Source organism: Sturnira hondurensis, unplaced genomic scaffold (genome assembly GCF_014824575.4).
Source record: "Sturnira hondurensis isolate 20B ecotype Veracruz unplaced genomic scaffold, ASM1482457v3 Scaffold0004136, whole genome shotgun sequence".
Taxonomy (NCBI): Eukaryota; Metazoa; Chordata; class Mammalia; order Chiroptera; family Phyllostomidae; genus Sturnira; species Sturnira hondurensis.
The window spans coordinates 34251665-34272039 of NW_028076767.1; the positions used below are offsets into that span (position 1 = coordinate 34251665).

The 20375-nt window shown below is 38.4% G+C and overlaps 1 protein-coding gene across 1 annotated transcript in view; it reads left to right on the plus strand.

The window, feature by feature from the left end:
* The window catches only part of FRZB (frizzled related protein), a 34631-nt gene extending 14756 nt beyond the window's left edge, over nucleotides 1-19875 (plus strand). The window contains exons 3-6 of the mRNA XM_037044335.1: nucleotides 10252-10317; nucleotides 14171-14375; nucleotides 14744-14807; nucleotides 17949-19875. Of these exons, the coding sequence (XP_036900230.1) occupies nucleotides 10252-10317; nucleotides 14171-14375; nucleotides 14744-14807; nucleotides 17949-18065 (452 nt within the window). The 3' untranslated portion in view covers nucleotides 18066-19875. The remainder of the gene's footprint in view (nucleotides 1-10251; nucleotides 10318-14170; nucleotides 14376-14743; nucleotides 14808-17948) is intronic.
* Nucleotides 19876-20375: the final 500 nt, after the last annotated feature.

Sequence of the window (20375 nt, forward strand, 5' to 3'; positions counted from 1 at the left end):
AGCAGGTAATCAAATGGTGCAATGAAAAGATATAATTGTATTAAAATAATCCCGGAAAAGAATCCCCATGGTTTTCTACTATGTGATGGCAACCAATTTATGAGCTTTTATACTTGAAAAACACAAATTTTTCCAGAGAGGAAATATAGTTGGTAAATTGTAACACTAATTAATTATATGACCAGATTACATCATTGAATTGACCTCTAGGTTCCCTTGTGCTGTACAGGTGGGCAAGAGTAGGTCTACAGTTGTGAGAACTCGGCAGAGTTTATCCTTGTATTATTATTTACTAATCGTCATATCATCTATGCAATCAACTATAAATTTATCCTTGCCCACTCCTGTATTTTCAAATTAGAGAAGCATCAGCAGTGTCCCCTAGTGTAAGTTGAGCACTTTCCCAGTGTTTTCACTCCTGTCTTCTCAACCCTATTTCAAACGTACTTCAGAGAATCTCCTCTGGGCAGCCTAGTGGCAGCTGCGGAGCATCTACCGAGTCTGCCCCAGCCACCCCCTCTGGTGCGATGGCCTGTGCCTACCCAGCTTGGGTAGCAAAACTCATTCTCTCTTTCCTTCCCCAAACTTTTTTCCTGCCCCTTGGACTTCCTACTAATTTTGGGAAGGAATCCAGGTCACTTTTCCTCTGTGGTAGAAATGTATACTGACTATAGAGGCTGAAATGACTTGGGAAAACATCTATCCTTTACTGCAGAGAAAATTATAATAGATAAAAAATAGTTTTTATAATTGTACAGTGGCATATATATAACTATATTTATATATATATATATATTTGTTATGCAGTATTTGATACTTTTGACCAATTCTTATTCATGAGCATTCTCCTCTCTGAGCTATTACCCACATTGTCCCGGTTCTCCTCCTGGCTGTGGTCATCCCCCAAGTTTCTGTGCTTGGCCTCTGCTCCCCACTCCTAAACAGTGCTTTCTTCCCATTGGAGTTCATCCAGCTACAGAGGCCAAATCATGACAGTCAGAGGCCACCCCGTGACTCTTGTTCTGATCACTATCTCAGGTGGAAGACCACGCTTCTCCTCCATAAGCACTTAAACCTCGGTAGCTGATTGGTACTCCAAACGACACATATTTAACTAAAAAGTTATCTTTTCATTACACATTTTCTCCTTGCAACTTCCTTTTCTGAGTGCGTGACACCATTATTTTCCTAGGTCCCCAGCACTGCAACTTCATCCACCTTACTATTCATCAATAATTTAATGACCACCTCCTCATTCCAGGCATCGTTTATGCCAAGCACGCGGGACGGAAGAGTGAGCAGTGGATGGCACTTCCCTTCTCTTCCCCCTGTTTTCCATGTGCTTGGGATTGAGGAGAAACATCGTATTCTAAAAGACTGTGAACGCCACTTTATCTTTTTGTCAATTGGCATCTGTACAGTACACCACAAAACATCACACTTCAGATTTCACAAGTGAAAATGGGCAAATTGCGTTTACTTTTTATATTTTGTATATCTCGAGTGACTTTTGGATCCAGGCATTTTGTGCCAGGCAGTTTTACTTAATATTTTCCAAAGACATGAATCCTAAAGGAGCAAAGTAAATTTTCTTTTTCTTATTAATGTAATTTTCCTTTTCTTATTAATAGTCCTCTTGATCTTAAGCAATTCCCCTTTACAAAATATAAATGACTATGAGTCGAGACCTTTATTACAATATCTGAGATTTGTTTTTAGCTAAATTGAACAAATGTTAGTTTTGCTTTTTAAAACCTTTTTATACTATCCAGTTTCACCAACCAACGTCATTGTATTTCCACATACTGCTCTAATTTAAAGTAAGATCTGATTTGATATTCTTTGCCCAGGTCTATGTTTAGGGAATAAATAATATTATTTAAACACATAATGAACAGCTGGCAAGTTGTGACACACTTCAATTTATGGAAAAAATGAAAGTAATATCCTATATGTATTTTATATTAATGATACTTTACTGAGGTATAATTTACTTATGGTAAAATGCATTAAATTTGGACAAATGAATATATCCGTATAACTATCACCCAGATCTAGATGAAGCATACTTCCATCACCCTTGAGAATCCCCTTCTGCCCAATCAGCCCCATTTTGTGAAGCAACCACAGCTCTGATCTTTATTACTGTAGATCAGTGATTTTCAACCAGTGACCACGGCCCACTAGTGGGCCATGAGAATTTTTAGAACAGACAATACCTGACTATTTAGTCAGGGGAACTGACCTTTTTTCACTTAGATTGTTGAATAAAAAAATGACAACAGGCAACACAACAATAACCATCTGGTGTGAAAAAATCAAAATGATACCTATTTTTGTCCTATGGCAAAAAACATATTTTGGTGTGCTGTAGAATTTTCGTCATCAGTTTATGGGTGCCGTAGGATGGAAAAGGCCGAACATTGCTTCTGTAGGCAGGTCAATGGTGCCTGTTTTCAGACACATGTAAAGGGAATATGCAGTACTTATTCTGGCTGTTTTTGTTTTTGCTTAATGTTTTTCAGATTTATTTGTTTAGTTCTGTATATCACTTTACTCTTTTTTTATTGTGTAATAGTACTCCCTTGTGTGAGCATAATACCAATATAATTTCTAAATTCTATCCTTTATAAGATAGTTTCCCCCCCAAACTAAATGTTATGTAAATAAGTTAAAAGTTCCTATCTCTAGGAAAAAATTCAGCAAAGTTTTATTTTCAAGCTTATAGATTATTTTTTGTTAGAAAATTATTGCTTTGAATTTGCATAAATTATCTTCAGGTCTTTTTGGTTTATTTGTATATTACTACTAATAATAGCTAACATTCAGTTCGGTGAATCATTACTCAGTACTATTCTCCAGCACTATAATATCATTAGAATGGTCACATGTATGGTCATTTGGGTTTGCTAAACTTGACCTTCCAAATTTTGGATATGTACACGATAGTTCAAATGGACTTTCTATATCAGGACAGAAACTAGCATGCTCTACCTGAATCAAAATAGCAGAATCAGGCACTATGGAGAAAATCTGATTGTTTTGCTTACTTTTGGCAGGTGCCATAGTTCTGTAGGTGGCAAGGAGCCTGGGAAAATATTACTGCTCTTACTCATTAGATAATATTTATAAATAATGGATTAGGAATCTGAATAAATACTGTGCATAATGAGGTCTGACATTTATGAGGCATGGCATGCCAGGCACTGTGGTAAGTATTTTATGTATATTATCTCATTTAATTCTTCCAGTGACTTTACATGATGCCACTTTTTAGATATTAAAGGTCACATAAATAGTAAGAGGTGGATCCTAGACTCAAACCCAGCTGTGACTGACAATAAAAGTCAGCCCTTTTAACCGTGGTGCTTTCTGGACCCTTCTGTAGTAGTATACTTAAGTAGTATATCAGGTCTGTCTGGAAAAAGTCAAGCCACTGTTAATATAACAAGACCAGTTTGTGTGACCTTGATGTGACCTGGCAGCCAAGGAGGTGGACTGGAATGTGCATACTGGAATGATAACTTCACCGTACTCCTCAGTGGGGACAGTAGATGCCATTGAGTGAGCCTGTGTACTGTGTGGCCATCACATTTAAAAATGACTGAACAAGTAGAGCAATGAATCTGCATCAGATTTTGTGTTAAGCTTGAACATTCCTCCATGGAAACTATTTGGATGATTCAGAAGGCCACAGCTGTGGGCAACTGGTGATTGGCAGCTTCATCACAGCAATGTGCCTGCTCATGCATCATGTCTTGTGCAGAGTTTTTTTGGCAAAACTTCAAATCTCCCATGTAACTCAGCCTCCCTACAGCTGAGATTTGGTGCCCTGAGACTTCTGGCTTTTCCCAAAACTAAAATCACCTTTGAGATGGAAAAGATTTCAGATCATTGATGAGATTCAGGAAAATATGACAGGGCAGCTGATGGTGATTGAAACTGTGTGCAGGGTGCCTACTTTAAAAGGATCTGAGGTGTCATTGTCCTGTGTACAATGTTTCCTGTATCTTGTATCTTCTTCAGTGAATGTCATTAGTTTTCATATTGCATGGCTGGATACCTTCTGGACAGGCCTCGTGCAGTTGCTTTGTAGTATAGATAGATCCACTAGGTTTCCATTTCTGCAGGAGATGCATTGTTGTTCATTAGAACTTCTTTTGTCATTAGGATTAGAACACCAGGGTTCCATGTTCTACTTTATGCCTTAGGAATGAGATCTCCTGTATTTCAATAAAGTGTTCATTCCATGACTGCAATTTTGATAAGAGGGAAGGTGGTGTTAGGGGTGAAATCTAGGCATATTTTACAATCTCTGGTTCTAGAAGAGTAGTGGAACGGAGCTTCTGGAAGGCCAATTGTGGTATTGCCCATATTCCATTAAGAGCTTTTGGAATGAATTCCATGATGGCACTCATGTCTGTTGCTGTTCTGTTGATGTTGATGATAAAGTAGATCTATGTGTTCACACCATCTATGTGTTGATTTCACTTCGTGAACCTGTCTCTTCAGCTCAGCCATCCATGTCCATGGGCACGTCCGGGACTTCCCCATCCAGCGGCAGTGCCCTGTGATGGGCATTTCANCTTTATGCCTTAGGAATGAGATCTCCTGTATTTCAATAAAGTGTTCATTCCATGACTGCAATTTTGATAAGAGGGAAGGTGGTGTTAGGGGTGAAATCTAGGCATATTTTACAATCTCTGGTTCTAGAAGAGTAGTGGAACGGAGCTTCTGGAAGGCCAATTGTGGTATTACCCATATTCCATTAAGAGCTTTTGGAACGAATTCCATGATGGCACTCATGTCTGTTGCTGTTCTGTTGATGTTGATGATAAAGTAGATCTATGTGTTCACACCATCTATGTGTTGACTTCACTTCATGAACCTGTCTCTTCAGCTCAGCCATCCATGTCCATGGGCACGTCCGGGACTTCGCCATCCAGCAGCAGTGCCAGCCCTGTGATGGGCATTTCAAGTATCCCATTCTCTGCCTGCCATTTCTTCTCATTCCAGCAGATTTGCTCAAAATCTTTGAGACTGCCTACTTACCTGTTTAGCACTAAGTTCCTTGTCTGTCTGAGGTTTCGTGGTGCACTGTAATAATCATTCTCTCGAAAATACCCTCAAGCCCCTTGCTTTTTCTTTTTTTCCCCCTCCATATTCACCTGGCAAAGTCCCAGCTCTGGTTGTCAGAGAAAATAACTCAATTGGGGTGGCTGGTTTCACTTTAGGTTCAAGATAAAATTAAAACACAGTACGAATACTGCCCATCCCTCCTACTTATTCTCTAAAAATGTTTATCTTTCTACGTAATGCAATAACTTTTTTGTACCGTCTCTCTTACACTTACCTCCATCCCTGGTCTTTCCTTGGCCCTTCATTCCTCACAGCTGCTGATGATGTCACTCCGTCCCTCAGTGGGGACGGAAACGCCATCAGGAGAAATCTCATCATCTCACCAACAGATGTATGAGCTTGTCAGTGTCTGGCCCTCTCTCTCCTTTCTTTTCCTGTAGAGTGGGTGAAGTGGCCTTCTGACTTTCAAAGTCCTTGTCTGCCCATTTTTCAGAGTCCTCTCCGCTCCTTGCTGATTAAATTTAATGGACACTTTTCTCTCTTAACTCCGTCGAGCTCAGAGGGTCTTTTGACACACAGGACTGCTTTCCCCTTCTCTTGCAACACCTTCTTCGTTCAGCCTTTTCACTCTCTGTCCCTGGACACCCCCTCTCAGCTCCTTTATGAACTTCTTCGCTACCTTACATATTAAGGTGTCGTTCCTGCCTAGATAATTACAAGTCATCTTTCAGGTTTAAAGCTTAAATGTTATTTCCTCAGAAGACTTTGCAGTAGTTTAGATCATCAAGTTACATATCCTGTTTGCACATTGTTCTTTTCTTTAATAGCATTCATCGCATACAAAAATAAGTGACCTTAGGTGTAATTATTTGTTTAATATCTCATTCTACATTGTCTATCAGGTGTCTTTCTTACATGCCCAGCACAGAGCTTGGCATAGAGCAGATGCTCCACAAATATTTGTAGGATGAATGTACATGTAAGTGTTTGGAAGGGCTCAACCAGTGTTAGTTCTTTTTCCTTTCCCCTTTTTATGTTTAGGGAAACATGGACATCCCCAGGTTGTAGCATCAGAAGAGACTCTCGCCATAGGGGAAAGACAAGTTCATGGTGTGCTGAAAATTGACATGTGTTTAGTCAATTTAGAAAATTGACATGTGTTTAGTGAAAATTGACATGAGGGCATGCTGTGGGCACCTCTTACAGGCAGTTAATCTGTAGACCTGGATCTCAGTAAAGAAGTCATAGGTAAGGATATCGAGTTTTGAACATAACAAGTTTATCTGTTTTAAAACGTGTGGTCGGCCCCATTGTGTCTTAAAATGGAGGCAGAGAGGTCAAGGGGCCTCCTATGGTCAAATGCCAGGATATAAAACATATAGTGAGCATATTTGGTACGAATTAAAATTATTTAACTTCTGATCAGAGTAGAGTTAGTCTTAAGAGAATTTTTAAGAGAATTTTTAAAGAGAATTACATTGGGAATTATAACATAAATAGAATTGTATTTTCTCCTCCCCCACACCCTACTTTTAGACAATAAATCCTGAGCACAGATCTAAGGTCCTTTCCTTAAAAAGCAGAAAACCATTGATTCGTGGATAGTAATATTCTGAAGTCCTGGTACACAAAAGGTTATAGGAGTTGTGAAATCTCAGAAAGTTAATTATAGCCTTACGGCTCTGATGACACCCAAGAGAAATCAGCTGCAAACCAAGGTCAGGCTTAGTTTGAAAGTCATGTCACACTTCAGCTTGAATTCAGACAAGGTCGCATTAAACAGTGAAGGTCCGGTGAGAATCAAATTTTATTATTGTTTTGGGTACTTATAATTCTTTAGAGCTTGTAAAACCATATGACCCCTTAAAACAATATTATCTTTATGTGTTTCCAAGAAATGAGCTGATTTTTATGAGCAGAAAACTAAATAAAGGATGTGACCACTTTCCTCTCGGGCATCTCACCTGCAGTGCAGACCAAGGTCTGTGGAGCTCTGGGCATGTTAGTTTTGCAAACTCGTATTTGTGCCGGGGGATAAGCCCATTCTTGTAGTAGGATGAAAAACAGTCAACTTCAGTAGCAGAGAAGCAGGAGATCACTTATTTCAGGGAAGTGTCCAAAAGGACGTGAGGGAGAGCTGCTGAACACAGGTTCCTGGTGGTGGCCCATGGGTGCCTGTGGGTGCCTGCAGGGTGTAGAAGGGCAGACTGTCCTACAGTTTGAGTGTTCTAGTGAATGCTAGACTCTGAGGTGAATGAGTTGCTAATATTAAAACCCTCCCCACATTTGAAGAACTCTTTGGCACTTCATATTTTGTTGCTCAGCCAGCTCCTTTCTCATATTTTCCCCTTAGATAAAAACAGGAAAGCAATTTCTTCACAAGCTTTTCTTCTCAACAGTGAAATGCAAGCAAATCAATAGGTTTCATTTTGCCACCAAAAAATTTAAAAGCTGGAGAGGGAGACTATTACTAAAGTTATTGGTGAAATAAAGTAGAAATGATGATAATACTGATGGCCCCATAAAAAGCCAGGGAAATCAACTGTTGGTAGGGGAAAAAAAGAAGCTGCTACAATCTGATTTAGAGTTTGAGGTACAAAAAATGTAATAAATATGCAGTGTATAAATGTAATAAATATATATCCCTCTATGGTTCTTGGCAATTTCCCGGTTCTTGGGCTCTTGGGGAATATATGTATGTGTGTAAACCTTAGAAGAGGGATAGTCCTCTGGATCCATTGGTCTGGGGTACACTTTTCATGAATATGTTTGGGTTAGCTAGCATAAATAAGTGAAAGGAAGTTCTTCCATATTTGAACCTTGTAGTCATAAAATTCCACTCCTCCTCATTACCCTGTTATTTCATTGAGCTACTGGTTACTTCAACTAGACAGATCACTGCTTATAGCAAGAGCTACCGATTGGAGCCTGGGAGGAGCCGCATCTGTGTTCTGGCATTGCCACTTCGAAGACCAGCAGAAGAAAGTGCACTGAGGATGGACAAAATTTTGTCCCAAGAATATAATTGCTTAGCTCATTAGCTATTAGGAAATAGTCTAGCTGTGTATATGTAGTTGTATATATGTAGGTATGTAAATACCTACTTAAAAATCTTCCTAAGTCACTTTATGATCATATTTTTGAAAACTCTCTGCTCGGGAAGTTTTATATAACCCATTTGTTTATGCTTTATGCAAAATTATATGATAATGACATCATATTAGACTCAGTCCAGTGATGGTATATTTTTGCCAAGGGTTTTTTTATTAGAGCATGTGCAAATTTCTGAAGAATCACAAATGTATAGTAATTGATCTACACGCATTATTTTTGAGAAATAGATATCTGTTTTTATTTTTTTATTTTTAAGATTTTATTTATTTACCTTTGAGGGGAAAGGAAGGAGGGAAGGAGAGAAGGAGAGAAATATCAATGTATGGTTGCCTCTCGTGAGTCCCCCACTGGGAACTGGCCTGCAACCCAGGCATGTGCCCTGACTGGGAATCGAACTGCGTTCCTTTGGTTTACAGGCCCGTGCTCAATCCACTGAGCTACACCAGCCAGGGCAGATATCTGTTTTTAAATGGCAGAAAAGCACAAGTTCTTTCTATAGATGTGTGAGGACTTACAAATCTTCAGAAATAGTTTTATCTCAAGAATATCTCCCCCTAAAAATGTGTAATGTTTCTGTACAAAATAAAACTGTACAGTAGAACTAGGTAACTTTCCATTTTCTTTTCAATAGGGACACAAATGTTTTGCTAAGAAAGTTATTATTGAAGGAACCTTCTTTAAAATGGCAGTCAGCTTTGATATTACCCATTATTTATTGGCTTGAAATATTTACTCTGCAGAGATTGTGTGTGAAAACGTATCTGCAGGACAGAGAAATGCTCTGTGTAGCAATGAGAAGACTCTCGCCTCCCCCGTGGGTGAGAACAGCGGCTGCTGCCACCACCTTGCAGAGCAGCACCTGTGCCCAGAGGAGGTGCTTATTTCTAGGACTTCACAGTTGATAGTACGGGTGCTGTTCTCCTCGGGACTGCTGCTTTAAAGCCTGCTGTCTATAAGTGACTGAAGTTAAAACTCATTTTGATTTGAAAACATAGTATCATGTGGTCCACAAAAGTGTCTGCCTTTAATTGGTTTCTATGCTAATATTTTTATTGGCTTTCCTTCTGTGATTCATGTGTTCTTTTTTCCTCTTTCTGTGTCAAAGTAGAAGAGATATATACCATTTCATTTTTAATAAAGTTTTGTCAGGGACACTATTTGAAAGAAATCTTTACACAAACTACAATATTTTCTAAGATAATTGTGTATTATTTCCAGTTATTACATTGACTTTAATGACTAACAACCTACTATGGTTATGATGCAAATATGACATATAGTTCTTTAGCTAAGTTATTCTATAAACAATATAGTAATCCACTTTCCAGGATGTTAAATGATTTGCCCTATATATAAAACATTTTGAGATAATTAGAACTTCTATGACATATACCTGTATTACATGTAAATGTGTTCTGGTCACTACTCACCAGTCATTTAAAAAACATGAAGCTTCTCATTTCAAAATATGCATATAGTGATTTACTTCATTAAACATAAAAATACCATTGAATAAAATAGCAGTCATTCAGACTATGAAGGGGCTAATGGCCTTTCTTTTCAAAAACTTCACTGAGTTCATTAGGTTGTAGTAGTGCCTGCTTATCTCACTGCATTGCTTTTACATCCAGGAACTAATATTTGGAGGAACGCTGTGTAGTATGTAAAGTGTGTATGATGCAGGTGGTATTCTGAGGAGTAAACCAGTCACCTGAGCATAAGTAGAAAGTTGCCTGTGCCTAGGCATTGGTTCTACCTCCATACGCACTTAAGCATCCTCTTTCAGGATTCAGGGGTCATGCTCTCCTCATGGTGGTGAAGAGTATTTCCTCAGGATTTGGGTGGTTTGTTAGAAAGTAGGAACCTTGAGCCTACTGATATTGAAAAAAGTCTATGTAGACAGAATAAATATGAATGTAATTCTTGAAAAAGGTCTACTACATAGAGTCGGTAATAACCTTCTCAACATCAAATTGGACTTAACCAAAAAGTGTGAATAAATGAATGAACTTATTTATTTTTAAATTTTGTTTTTATGTAAAATGTTCTATTTTTCAGAACGCTGTAAATGTAAGCCTATTAGAGCTACACAGAAGACCTATTTCCGAAACAATTACAACTATGGTAAGGATAACTTCATGGTTGAACTATAAAGTTCTGTGTTAAGAAAGGGGTGTGTGTGTGTGTGTGTGTAAGTTAGTAGAACAGTTCAAGAATAAGACTTAATAATACATAAACACCCTGGCTGGTGTGGCTCAGTGGATTGAGTGCCAGCCTGCAAACTTAAGGGGCACCTGTTCAATTCCCAGTCAGGGCACATATCTGAATTGTGGACCAGGTCTCCAGTAGGGGGTGCGAATGAGAGGCAACCACACACTGGTGTTTCTCTTCCTCGCTTTCTCCTTCCCTTCCCTTATCTCTAAAAATAAATAAATAAAATCTTAAAAAACCAAACAAATAAACAAGGGCAACTTTTAAGAGCATACCTGTTCCAAATAATTAAAATGTCTGATATGCACAAAATTCTTAACAAAACATTGATTTTGAAGCATCTCAGACAGCAGTGCTGGCTGTCATAGAACCATGTAATTAAGCGCACATAGATACATTGAAAAGAATGGAAAACTCCTTTAGTTAGGTGGGAGGGCCTGCCCCTCCCCAGAGCCTGAGGAGGATGTGAGTGGAGGCGTGAGTGGAGGCGTGAGTGGAGGCGTGAGTGGAGCTTTAGGTTCAGCTTCACTCTGGTAAACGGAGGAGCGTTTTGATGCCTAAGGGGTGGATAGTAGGGTTAAATTTGGTTTCCTCAATCACTGTCTCATGGAAAAGATTGACCGAGTTGGAAATATTAACACTTATAAAAGTCGTTAATATTCAATTAAAGAAATGTTTTGTTATCTAGCTGGGCCTAGAAATGTGATTTTCTGATAAAATATTAATTAAAGAGCTATCAGTCCGAATGTGGCCAACACACTTAACTGAAGGAGCCGAGGCCTGCTGCGTCTGAGCCAGGTGCTGTGCAAAGAGGTTCCGTACGTGATATAATTGCTCTCCTGGCCTGTGAGGTGGAGTCTTAGTCTTATTTTACTAGTGATTACTAAACCGAAGTGACCCTTTCGTCGATCGTTCAGAATGTACTTTAGGTACTAATATGCTTCAGAGTCATGAATTTCAATGACCCATTATTTAGAAGGGTTAATTAATACAGTTTTCCAGTTGATAAAATGAGGGACAAGTTAATATTTGCTGTATTCTGTCTGTATTTTATTGTCATTTTTTCCTAGCATCTGTGAGATCAATAAAGTTATGTTACTATCTCTGTAGAATACTGTTGATGCTGAGTCAATGAAAAAATGTGGCAATTCAATAGATTTTTGAAGGGAACTTTATTATTAAAATAAAAATTTTGCTGTTGAACTTGTGTGCCCTGTTTTAGAGGCATTAGGACATATACAGCAGATTTATTTCTACTTTTATACTTCTGGGAATTGGAAGGAGATAAATGAGTCAAACTCAGTAAGAATGATCTTTGATGTTTTTGAAAATACTGTGCAGTAAAAAATATAAAGTAGAAAATTCTTGAAGTAGGTACATGTCTTTAAAGTAAATGAAAATGATTTCCCATATGTTTATCCAACAGATTAATTTTTTTTAGCTTACTACTCATTTTAAGAGGAATCTAGTTTCTCTTAGCCAACGGTAGACACACTTCTCAAGGTTGAAAGGTCAGATACAAAAAATCACAGGAAGAGGTAGGTTTTAGTTTTTAGGAGATCAAAAAATGATATACAAACTTTTAAATGGAATTATACTAAAAAAAGCCATAATAAAAATGTTGTATCAGGGAAATTTACTTGAGTTTGTACTTATTTTACTTACGTTTTACTTTGTCCAACTTAGTGCTGCAGTGGCTGGTGCTGTTATTTTTGTTAAAAGTCAAAATACTCATGATTACAAGTCATGGAAAAAGGATAAAATGGGATATGGATCACAATTAATAAAAAGAAGAAAATTTCTTTCTCACAGCCAAACAATAATAACTAGGTGACTTACATAAGGATTTTTATTTGTCCAGGGCTTACTTAGAGATTCTTTGGGGAAGACAGGCACTCCAGTGAGTACATAAAAGAAAAAAACTCTGCAAGAAATTTTAAATTCCAATATATGTTGATTTTTACCTTTCTTAAATATCTTCGTGTTTATTATGAAAATGAAGTGGTGGTGAGAGCAACTGATAACTCAGACAAAACCTCTACTTCGTTCAGAATTAATCCAGGCAAAATCTCCTGAGCTATAACAAAATTACTTGAATAATAAAGTAAGTCTTGTGGAGAGATATTTATTTTGGAGTGCGTACATGTGCTAAAAATTTCTAATGAAAATAGTAGCCATACTGGGTAAATAAATCATTAGTCTGAGAACATTTGCACAGTTCACTAATCTCCGATAGTTGGTGGATGCCGTGAAGCGCATTCACATAAACCAGGACACAAAGAAATGTCTGCTGGCTGGGGTGGTGAGTTTACCGTCTGATTCTCCCAAATGGCATTTCAAAAAGGGACTTCTTATCTTTGGATAAAAAACAGGATACAGGGAACACTGATAGGGATTCCTTGGCTCATCTGTCAGACCAAGCAGGGACCGTTGTATTTTGTTTGCTGTAAGTTCTCATATTTGAGACACCTAATTTTCTGAAAATCAAAATACCTATGAAGCAAAAATGAAGCTTTCACTTTAGAGTTTTTAGAATTAGTAACTTAGTCTCTACTGTATGTGTGTTATGCTGGTAGAATGTTATTAAGTTTCTGTATGGAGTTGGGGCATTGATGGAGCTTACTAGCTGGCTTTGCATTTTCCTGGATTACTTTTTTCCATTCTTTTAGAGTCCAAAAAGCCTAAAATATGTGGGAAGGGACTCAGGTGAAGGTGGTTTGCTGATATGTGCCTAAGAGGCTTTCAAAAAGTGGATTCATTTGGGGACATCGTGTTTATCTCTGGATACCCATGGGTGCTACCCAGAACGATGAGGGTGCCTGGGAAAAAAGCCAGTGATTTCTTACAAATTGACATTTTTTTTTACTTCATAGGCTTTTTCAAGCTCCCCCTTAAAAAAAGAGCTTGTATACCAGAAATAGGAATTTAAGGAATTGGGCCCCTCCAAAGAAGAGAAATACAGAAAAGAAGCAGAACTGTACTTGCTAAATTATGAGTTAAAAACTTCAATTTTGTAACGGAATTGATTATTTTTAAAGCCATTTGTCTTTATATCAAGAAGTGAAGCCAACACTTGTAAGATCACCTGGGTGTCGGTATGTCCATTGAGAGAGGCTGGGTGTGCAACTGACATGTCAGACTGTGTTCCATAGCACGTGAGGGGAAGGAAGGCTGGTGTCTGACTTCAAAGCAGGTGGAAGAAACAAGGTCTAGTGGGGGCCGTTTATACTCAGAAAGAAAATGTAGAATACCCACAGGAGAGTATAAAAGAAAATCTGTACTGAACCAGGGAGAAAAGTGCTGATGTCCAAACAGTGAGCTAAAATGAGGAAGGTGAAAAGATCTCAGAACCGGTTTGGCAACAGTAAAACAGAATCAGTTTATAACACTGAAGGAACTGCCAACTCTTTAGAAAATTTATTCATAGACCCGATAAAACAAAGCAGAGTTAAGTACTAGATCTTACATATAGGGGGATCGATAACGTTTAAATTCCTGTTGGATTTCTCTCAATGGAATACATACACACATATGTGCACATGCAAATACATGCGTACCCAAACTGGAAGGGGATCGGAGCTGAACGTTAAGGGGACAGTGTGTCACTCATTACCATCTCAGGCAAGAATATCTGGCTGACTTTTCCTCTTCATTCTTGAGCATCAAGTGGAGAAGAATTGACTAGCAAGAAGCCTACTTTTCTGTTTTGAGTGTGGCGCCTATTTTGTATCGCATAACCATATCAGCTTTATTGTCTTTTATCCAGTCATTCGGGCTAAAATTAAAGAGGTAAAGACCAAGTGCCATGATGTGACTGCAGTTGTCGAGGTGAAGGAGATTCTAAAGTCCTCTCTCGTGAACATTCCAAGGGACACCGTTAACCTTTATACCAGCTCTGGCTGCCTGTGTCCTCCACTTAATGTTAATGAGGAGTACATCATCATGGGTTATGAAGACGAGGAACGCTCCAGGTAATTCACTCCTTAAGGGTTCGGGATAATTTCTAGGCCTATCCTGTTCTTACTGCACTTCTCCCAAGATCTTACTCTGTGGTTCTTACTCGGGATCTGTCTACCTTCTAGGTGACCCTCAACTTCATGTATTAGATAGAAAGTGCACATGCGTGTACAACTTGTAGATGTGCATTTTTCTGAGGGGAGGGGTCTTAACTTCATTTGTTCTTAGAAGGGTCTGTGACCCCCCAATAGTTAAGAAATAGTGTTCTAGGAGTTAGTTATTCTATTGTAGAATAAACAGGTAAGTCTTCTTTGCCATGATTCTTTGTATTTTTAGTAATATGTTTTAATGTTTCAAAAATGCTTGCTTCTTAAAAATGCAGATTACTGTTGGTGGAAGGTTCTATTGCTGAAAAATGGAAGGATCGACTTGGTAAAAAAGTTAAGGTAAGCCTTTATTTTGTGTTTAAAATGATATATAGAAATAAAAGTAGAAAACCAGTTGTCATGTAAACAAAATAGCTGCCCTCAACTACATGAGAAATATTAAAACCTGAGAGAGAGATATATGTGTATATATATGTATATATATATTTATATATATATACATATATATATTTAAAATTCCAATGACTGAGTTTGTTTTTAATATTGATTTCATTTAAGAAGTATTCTGTATGTGTATTAGAGATCTATCGTGGTTGCCTAACTTCTCACAATGAGAATTCTAATTGTGGTTTTTAAGCCAGTCTTGGTAGGGTGACTCCACCTTATTCTTAGAGCTGACTGCCATTTTGAAGGGTATTGCTTCCATCCTCATGCTCACCTGGAGGTCACAGGATGGGTGCCCCACCTCCAGCATTACACCTGCTCTTTAGGGAGAAAGAAAGGAGAGATAAAAAGGAGTTTTCAAGTGCCCCATCTAACAATGTTTACATATGACTTGGTGTCATGTCCATCTTGAACTGCAAGAGAGGCTGGAAGTATAATTTTTAGCTGGGCATATTGCTTCCTTGAACAAATTGCAGTTCTGTGAGTCACAGAAGAAAAGAAAAAAGAATGAGTAGGAAACGACCAATCCTGTTCCAATGCACAGACATCAGTTCCTATGTACAAGGTGCAGTCATGGTCATCTGTATACAAGCTCCTTAGAGCAGTGTTTTATTTTTAAGTCAATGACTCTTAGATTCTGGAAGTGATGCATTTTTTAAAAAATCACTGTAAATTACCTTTTTATTAGAAGGCTCTATTTCTTCTTACTATATTAGACAAATCAGTTTCAAAGAAAGGAATTGGGGAGAATATGCATAGAAGAGCTAAGACTCAAAAAGGGGGTGTGTGTCGTGGCGGGGAGGGGGGAGTGGAAGTTATAACAGACATAATACATCCTCTTCCTTCTGTGAGTTTGAAGGGTTGGGAAACCTCCCCTGGGCTGTTTATCCTAAACATAGAGGGCGTTATTTTGCAGGGAGAAACTGCCCTCCAGCAAGCTCTTCACCTCTGGTCCCCCAGGATACTTGCCAACAGTGAGGTGTATTTCAGGTTTAGGCTTGTGAGAGTTTCCTATTTGGATCTCTTCAGTTTGTTTGGTGTTTATTAAAAAGTGGCTCTTCTTTAGAATTTGGAGTTTCTTACTGTCCTTTTAATTTGGTTTTCTGCTTGCTAATGCAGAACAGGAATGTGTCCTAAATTCCTGTACCAGTTGGAAGAGTTTTCAATGTCTCTGCTGCAAAGCGTGTAACAAGGCTTCTCTTTTGGTGCCAAAACAATTCTTATCATTATCACCCAGAACACATGGCTTGGCTCTCCTCTTTCTTAGGAAGGCAGACGTATTTTCTATTGCTTTCTGTAGGGACTCACAAAAAGTTATTATTGTTGCGCAATTATTTATATTCTTAGTTTAGACTTAAACATGCTAAAAGAAGAATTAAACCCATAATTTGAACAGTTTTCAATTCATATGCAGATACTTAGGACTAAAGACCTTGGGGAGAAATCTCTTTTGATTAGAATTATTGAGATCTTTAGTTTTCTAGACAATTTGAGGATGGAAAATACAGTTTTATGGAGGACACTTTTTTTAAAAAAATGAATTGTCCTTTAAACTTATTTTGTTTTTTTTAGCTTTCAGTGGGTGGATCAAGAATGAAATAAAGGCATTTTTATGGTTATGCCATGCAAATGGTTGTTTATTTAGTTCTCTGTTATGGTAGGTTGTTAAAACTGAGGTAATTGGCTTGCCTTGGGGAGTTGAGAATAAGACTTTTTTAAACAGGAAAAACAATAAGATTTGTGGAGTAAAGCATTCTCAAAGAAAGATACTTTTGGTAATTGAAAATGATAATTTACTATGTACTAAGCACTTTATTCATTTCTCATCAGTTAATCTTTAGAACGGTCTTATAAGCAGATTCTCTTACTGATTTCAATGTGTTAATGATGGAAACGATGTGTAGTACTGATGGGGTTAGAATTTGAACTTGGGCAATCTGGTGTTAACTCCATGCTGCTCAAAGCGCGGTCTTGGACCGGCAACATCACATCACCTGGGAGTCAGTTAGATCTGAGAGTCTCGGGCCCTGTTCCAGTCCCACTGAATGAGAGTCTGCAATTTAACAGGATCTATAGGTTATTTCTGTATTCACTGAAATTCGAGAAGTACTGCCACAGTTTTTCTTCTGATTCACTACTTATAATATCCATAATGTAACTCCCTATAATTCATTATATTACATGAAAACACTATTGGCACTGTTAATATGAAATCTTAGTAAACTTGATTGTGGTAAGCAGACCTTGGTAATGTCTGCTTAGTAAAACTTAGAAGGAGGGCAGAAACTGTCTGTTGTGTTCATTGACCTTGGGAGATATTACTTAGAAAACTATTTTTAAGAGAGCCTATTTCAACCCAAATTTTCATTTTTTTCATTGCTCAAATCACATAGATTTAAAAAGGCTGTGTTCTGGCCCTGGGTGGTGTAGCTCATTGGATTGATTGTGGGCCTGGGAACCAAAGAGTCACCTGTTAGACTCCCAGTCAGGGCACATGCCTGGGTTGCAGGCCAGGTTCCCAGTAGGGGGCTCAAGAGAGGCAGCCACACACTGATGTTTCTCTCCTTCTCTCTCCTTCCGTTCCCTCTCTCTAAAAATAAATAAATAAGACATGTTTTTTAAAAGTCTATGGTATTACATGTTGTAAGAGAGGAAGATGAAAAATAGCTCTTCCTTCAAACTCTGCATGGTTTCCATTTGTTGGCCATGTGTGGAGTGCCAGACTTGTGTTTGTTATCCCAGGAAATACTCTCAGGTAATGATAGATATTTGTGTCACTGTGGAAATTTTAAGTCTAAGGTTTGATATGGAAGTGTTATTGATATAGGTGGCCAGTTTTGTGCTTTTAAAAATCTGACAATTCTGCTCCTATAACATCAATTTCATCAGCACCCTGGGATCCAGAGTTTATACTTTTGGAAAGTAATAGAATGCCTCTGAGATCTGACGTGGCAGTCTCACTCAATGGTTAGAATAATCAAAATGATGACCCTGGTGATACGTGCATGTGACCATTTCCTGTTTTAAATTTCACAGCGCTGGGACATGAAGCTACGTCACCTTGGACTGAATAAAAGTGATTCTAGCCATAGTGATTCCACGCAGAGTCAGAAGTCTGGCAGGAACTCTAACTCCCGGCAGGCGCGCAACTGAATCCTGAGATGCAGACAGGACATTAGCGGACTTCCTGTTAAGACTTGCGTTGCTGGACCTAGCAAAGGAAAATTGCACTATTGCACGTCATATTCTATTTTTTACCACAAAACTCACGTGGTAACTGATACGGTTTCTATTTTCTCTTTTGTGTTCTGCTTTTCTCTTTCCTCCCCCATCCTCTTTTTTTGTGGTCTGGGTGCAGATCCTTAAATATGTTATATGTATTCTGTTTCACTAATCACGGGAAAACTGTTCTTTGCAATAATAATAAATTAAACATGTTGATACCAGGGCCTCTTTGCTGGAGTAAATGTTAATTGGCTGCTGTGCGTTCAGGTTGGGAATGGATATTGGATAACAAGAGAGAAAGCTAAATAAGCTGTACAATATACTCTGCTGATCTAATTACAGCCTCATTTTCACATGCCTTTTGGGCATTCTCCTCACACTCAGAAAGTCCTACATGTTTATAAAGGTAGAATAGCAGTTTGAAATCAAATGCCACATGGGCAAAGCAATCAAGCACCAGGAAGCATTTATGAGCAAAAGACACACAAGATGAATGATTTGCAAGATTGGCAGGAAGCAAAATAAATAGTGTGAGAAGGAAGGGAAAGAACATTTTGCCTGATTGAGAAGCACAACGGAAACCGGTAGCTGCTGGGGTGTTAACAGCAGCATTTATCTTTTGGCAATATCTTTGATTTGTTTATGAATACATATATTAGTCAGCATTAGGGAAGTAAATCTCAACTAGACAGCTGCTATTATCCACATAGCTCTGTTTAATTTTAAAGAAACCCCTTGGCGTGAGTCTTTTTTCTCTTTGTTTAAAAGTGACGTGCTGCATTGGCCAAGAAAAGAAAGAGTGTATGTACGTACACCAGGGTGTTGTTTTAAAAAGGTATGTAGCTCTGGAAAAGCTGTAGTTTGCAGGACGGTAAAATGTGCGTGGTTTGTGTGTGTGTGCCTGTATTTGTGTGTGAGCACTCACACTCAGCCTATGCACCAGCCTGTCCTTTGTCATTTGGATTTGTGCTGTTTAATGCTCAGTAAAACACATCTAATAAAAGGAATTATGGTTGTCAGGAGAGAGGCTACTCTGACTTTTGAACCAAACATGTTTTCTCATTGCCCCAGTGCGATCCCCGAGGACCACGGGGAACAAACGATGCTATCCCCTCCTCCAGAGGGACTCCTTAGAGCCTGTGCCAATCACCGGAAAGTCTCATTCTCTTCCATTGTAATGTTTGATAGTCGTAGAACCAAATTTCTAAGCAATGATACGCTGAAAATAAAACACTTATCAAGCAAAATTGTGCTGTTTTCTTTTACAAGGACAATCACGCAAGAATGAAATTTATTCCTCAGCATGTTTGCTAGAGTGGTAAATAACAATTCATCTAAATTCTGCTTTGGATGTAAGAGAATATCCTTGTCTTCTGAGCGACCCCAACCCCCAACAATTTCCTTAATCTTAGAAAAAAAGTTCCCACATTTGCCTCCGGGACGAGGACTACAGTGTGTCGTGCTGCCCTGCGGTTGCTTTCAGATAACCTGCCCTCTGCTCTTCGGCCTTTAACCTCAGATGGCTAAGGAAGGGGCGTCTCTCTCCAGATGCTGTCATAGCCTTGGAAGGTGAGCTTGTAACGGTACGAAGTGCCACGTGGAAATAGTAACTGTACCCCAGGATCCCTCATCAGGAGATTTATGTCCAACTTGAGCTTCAGGGACCGAGGACTGGGAGGTGGTGCTTCTGCATTGTCCTGTTTTTCTCATGCCTTCAAAATGTTAACTCTGGAAAGAAGGGCAAAAAGGAATTGGTTTCTCAAATCCACAAAAGGTCATCAACTCTCATCTGAAGTGTAGTGTGGTGAATTTTATGTGATTAAGTATTTTGATGTACAATGAAAACCACAGATGTTTCCAGCCCCTGTAGTTTCTTTTGGGGGGAGGGGAGGGGAAGGATATAATTTTTGCATAGACATTTGTCACAATTTATGCTTAATACATATATAATTAGCATATTTATAAGCAAAAGAGGACCAGATCCTTAGATTTAGCACTGTGTTCTTTTTGTTTGTTTATTCTTTGCCACCTTCCATTTTAACAATATATATACAGGCAATGCTTGATTTTGCTCATCTACATGAGACTGTAGATGATTCAATTATGTTAAAGCCTATAAGGTCCACAAATAAAGTTCATTTGATTTTACCATTTGATAGTTGCAGTATCTTTATTAATAAATCATGTGCAGGATCTTTGGGGGGATGATATGATTTTTATCATGATGGTCACATTTCT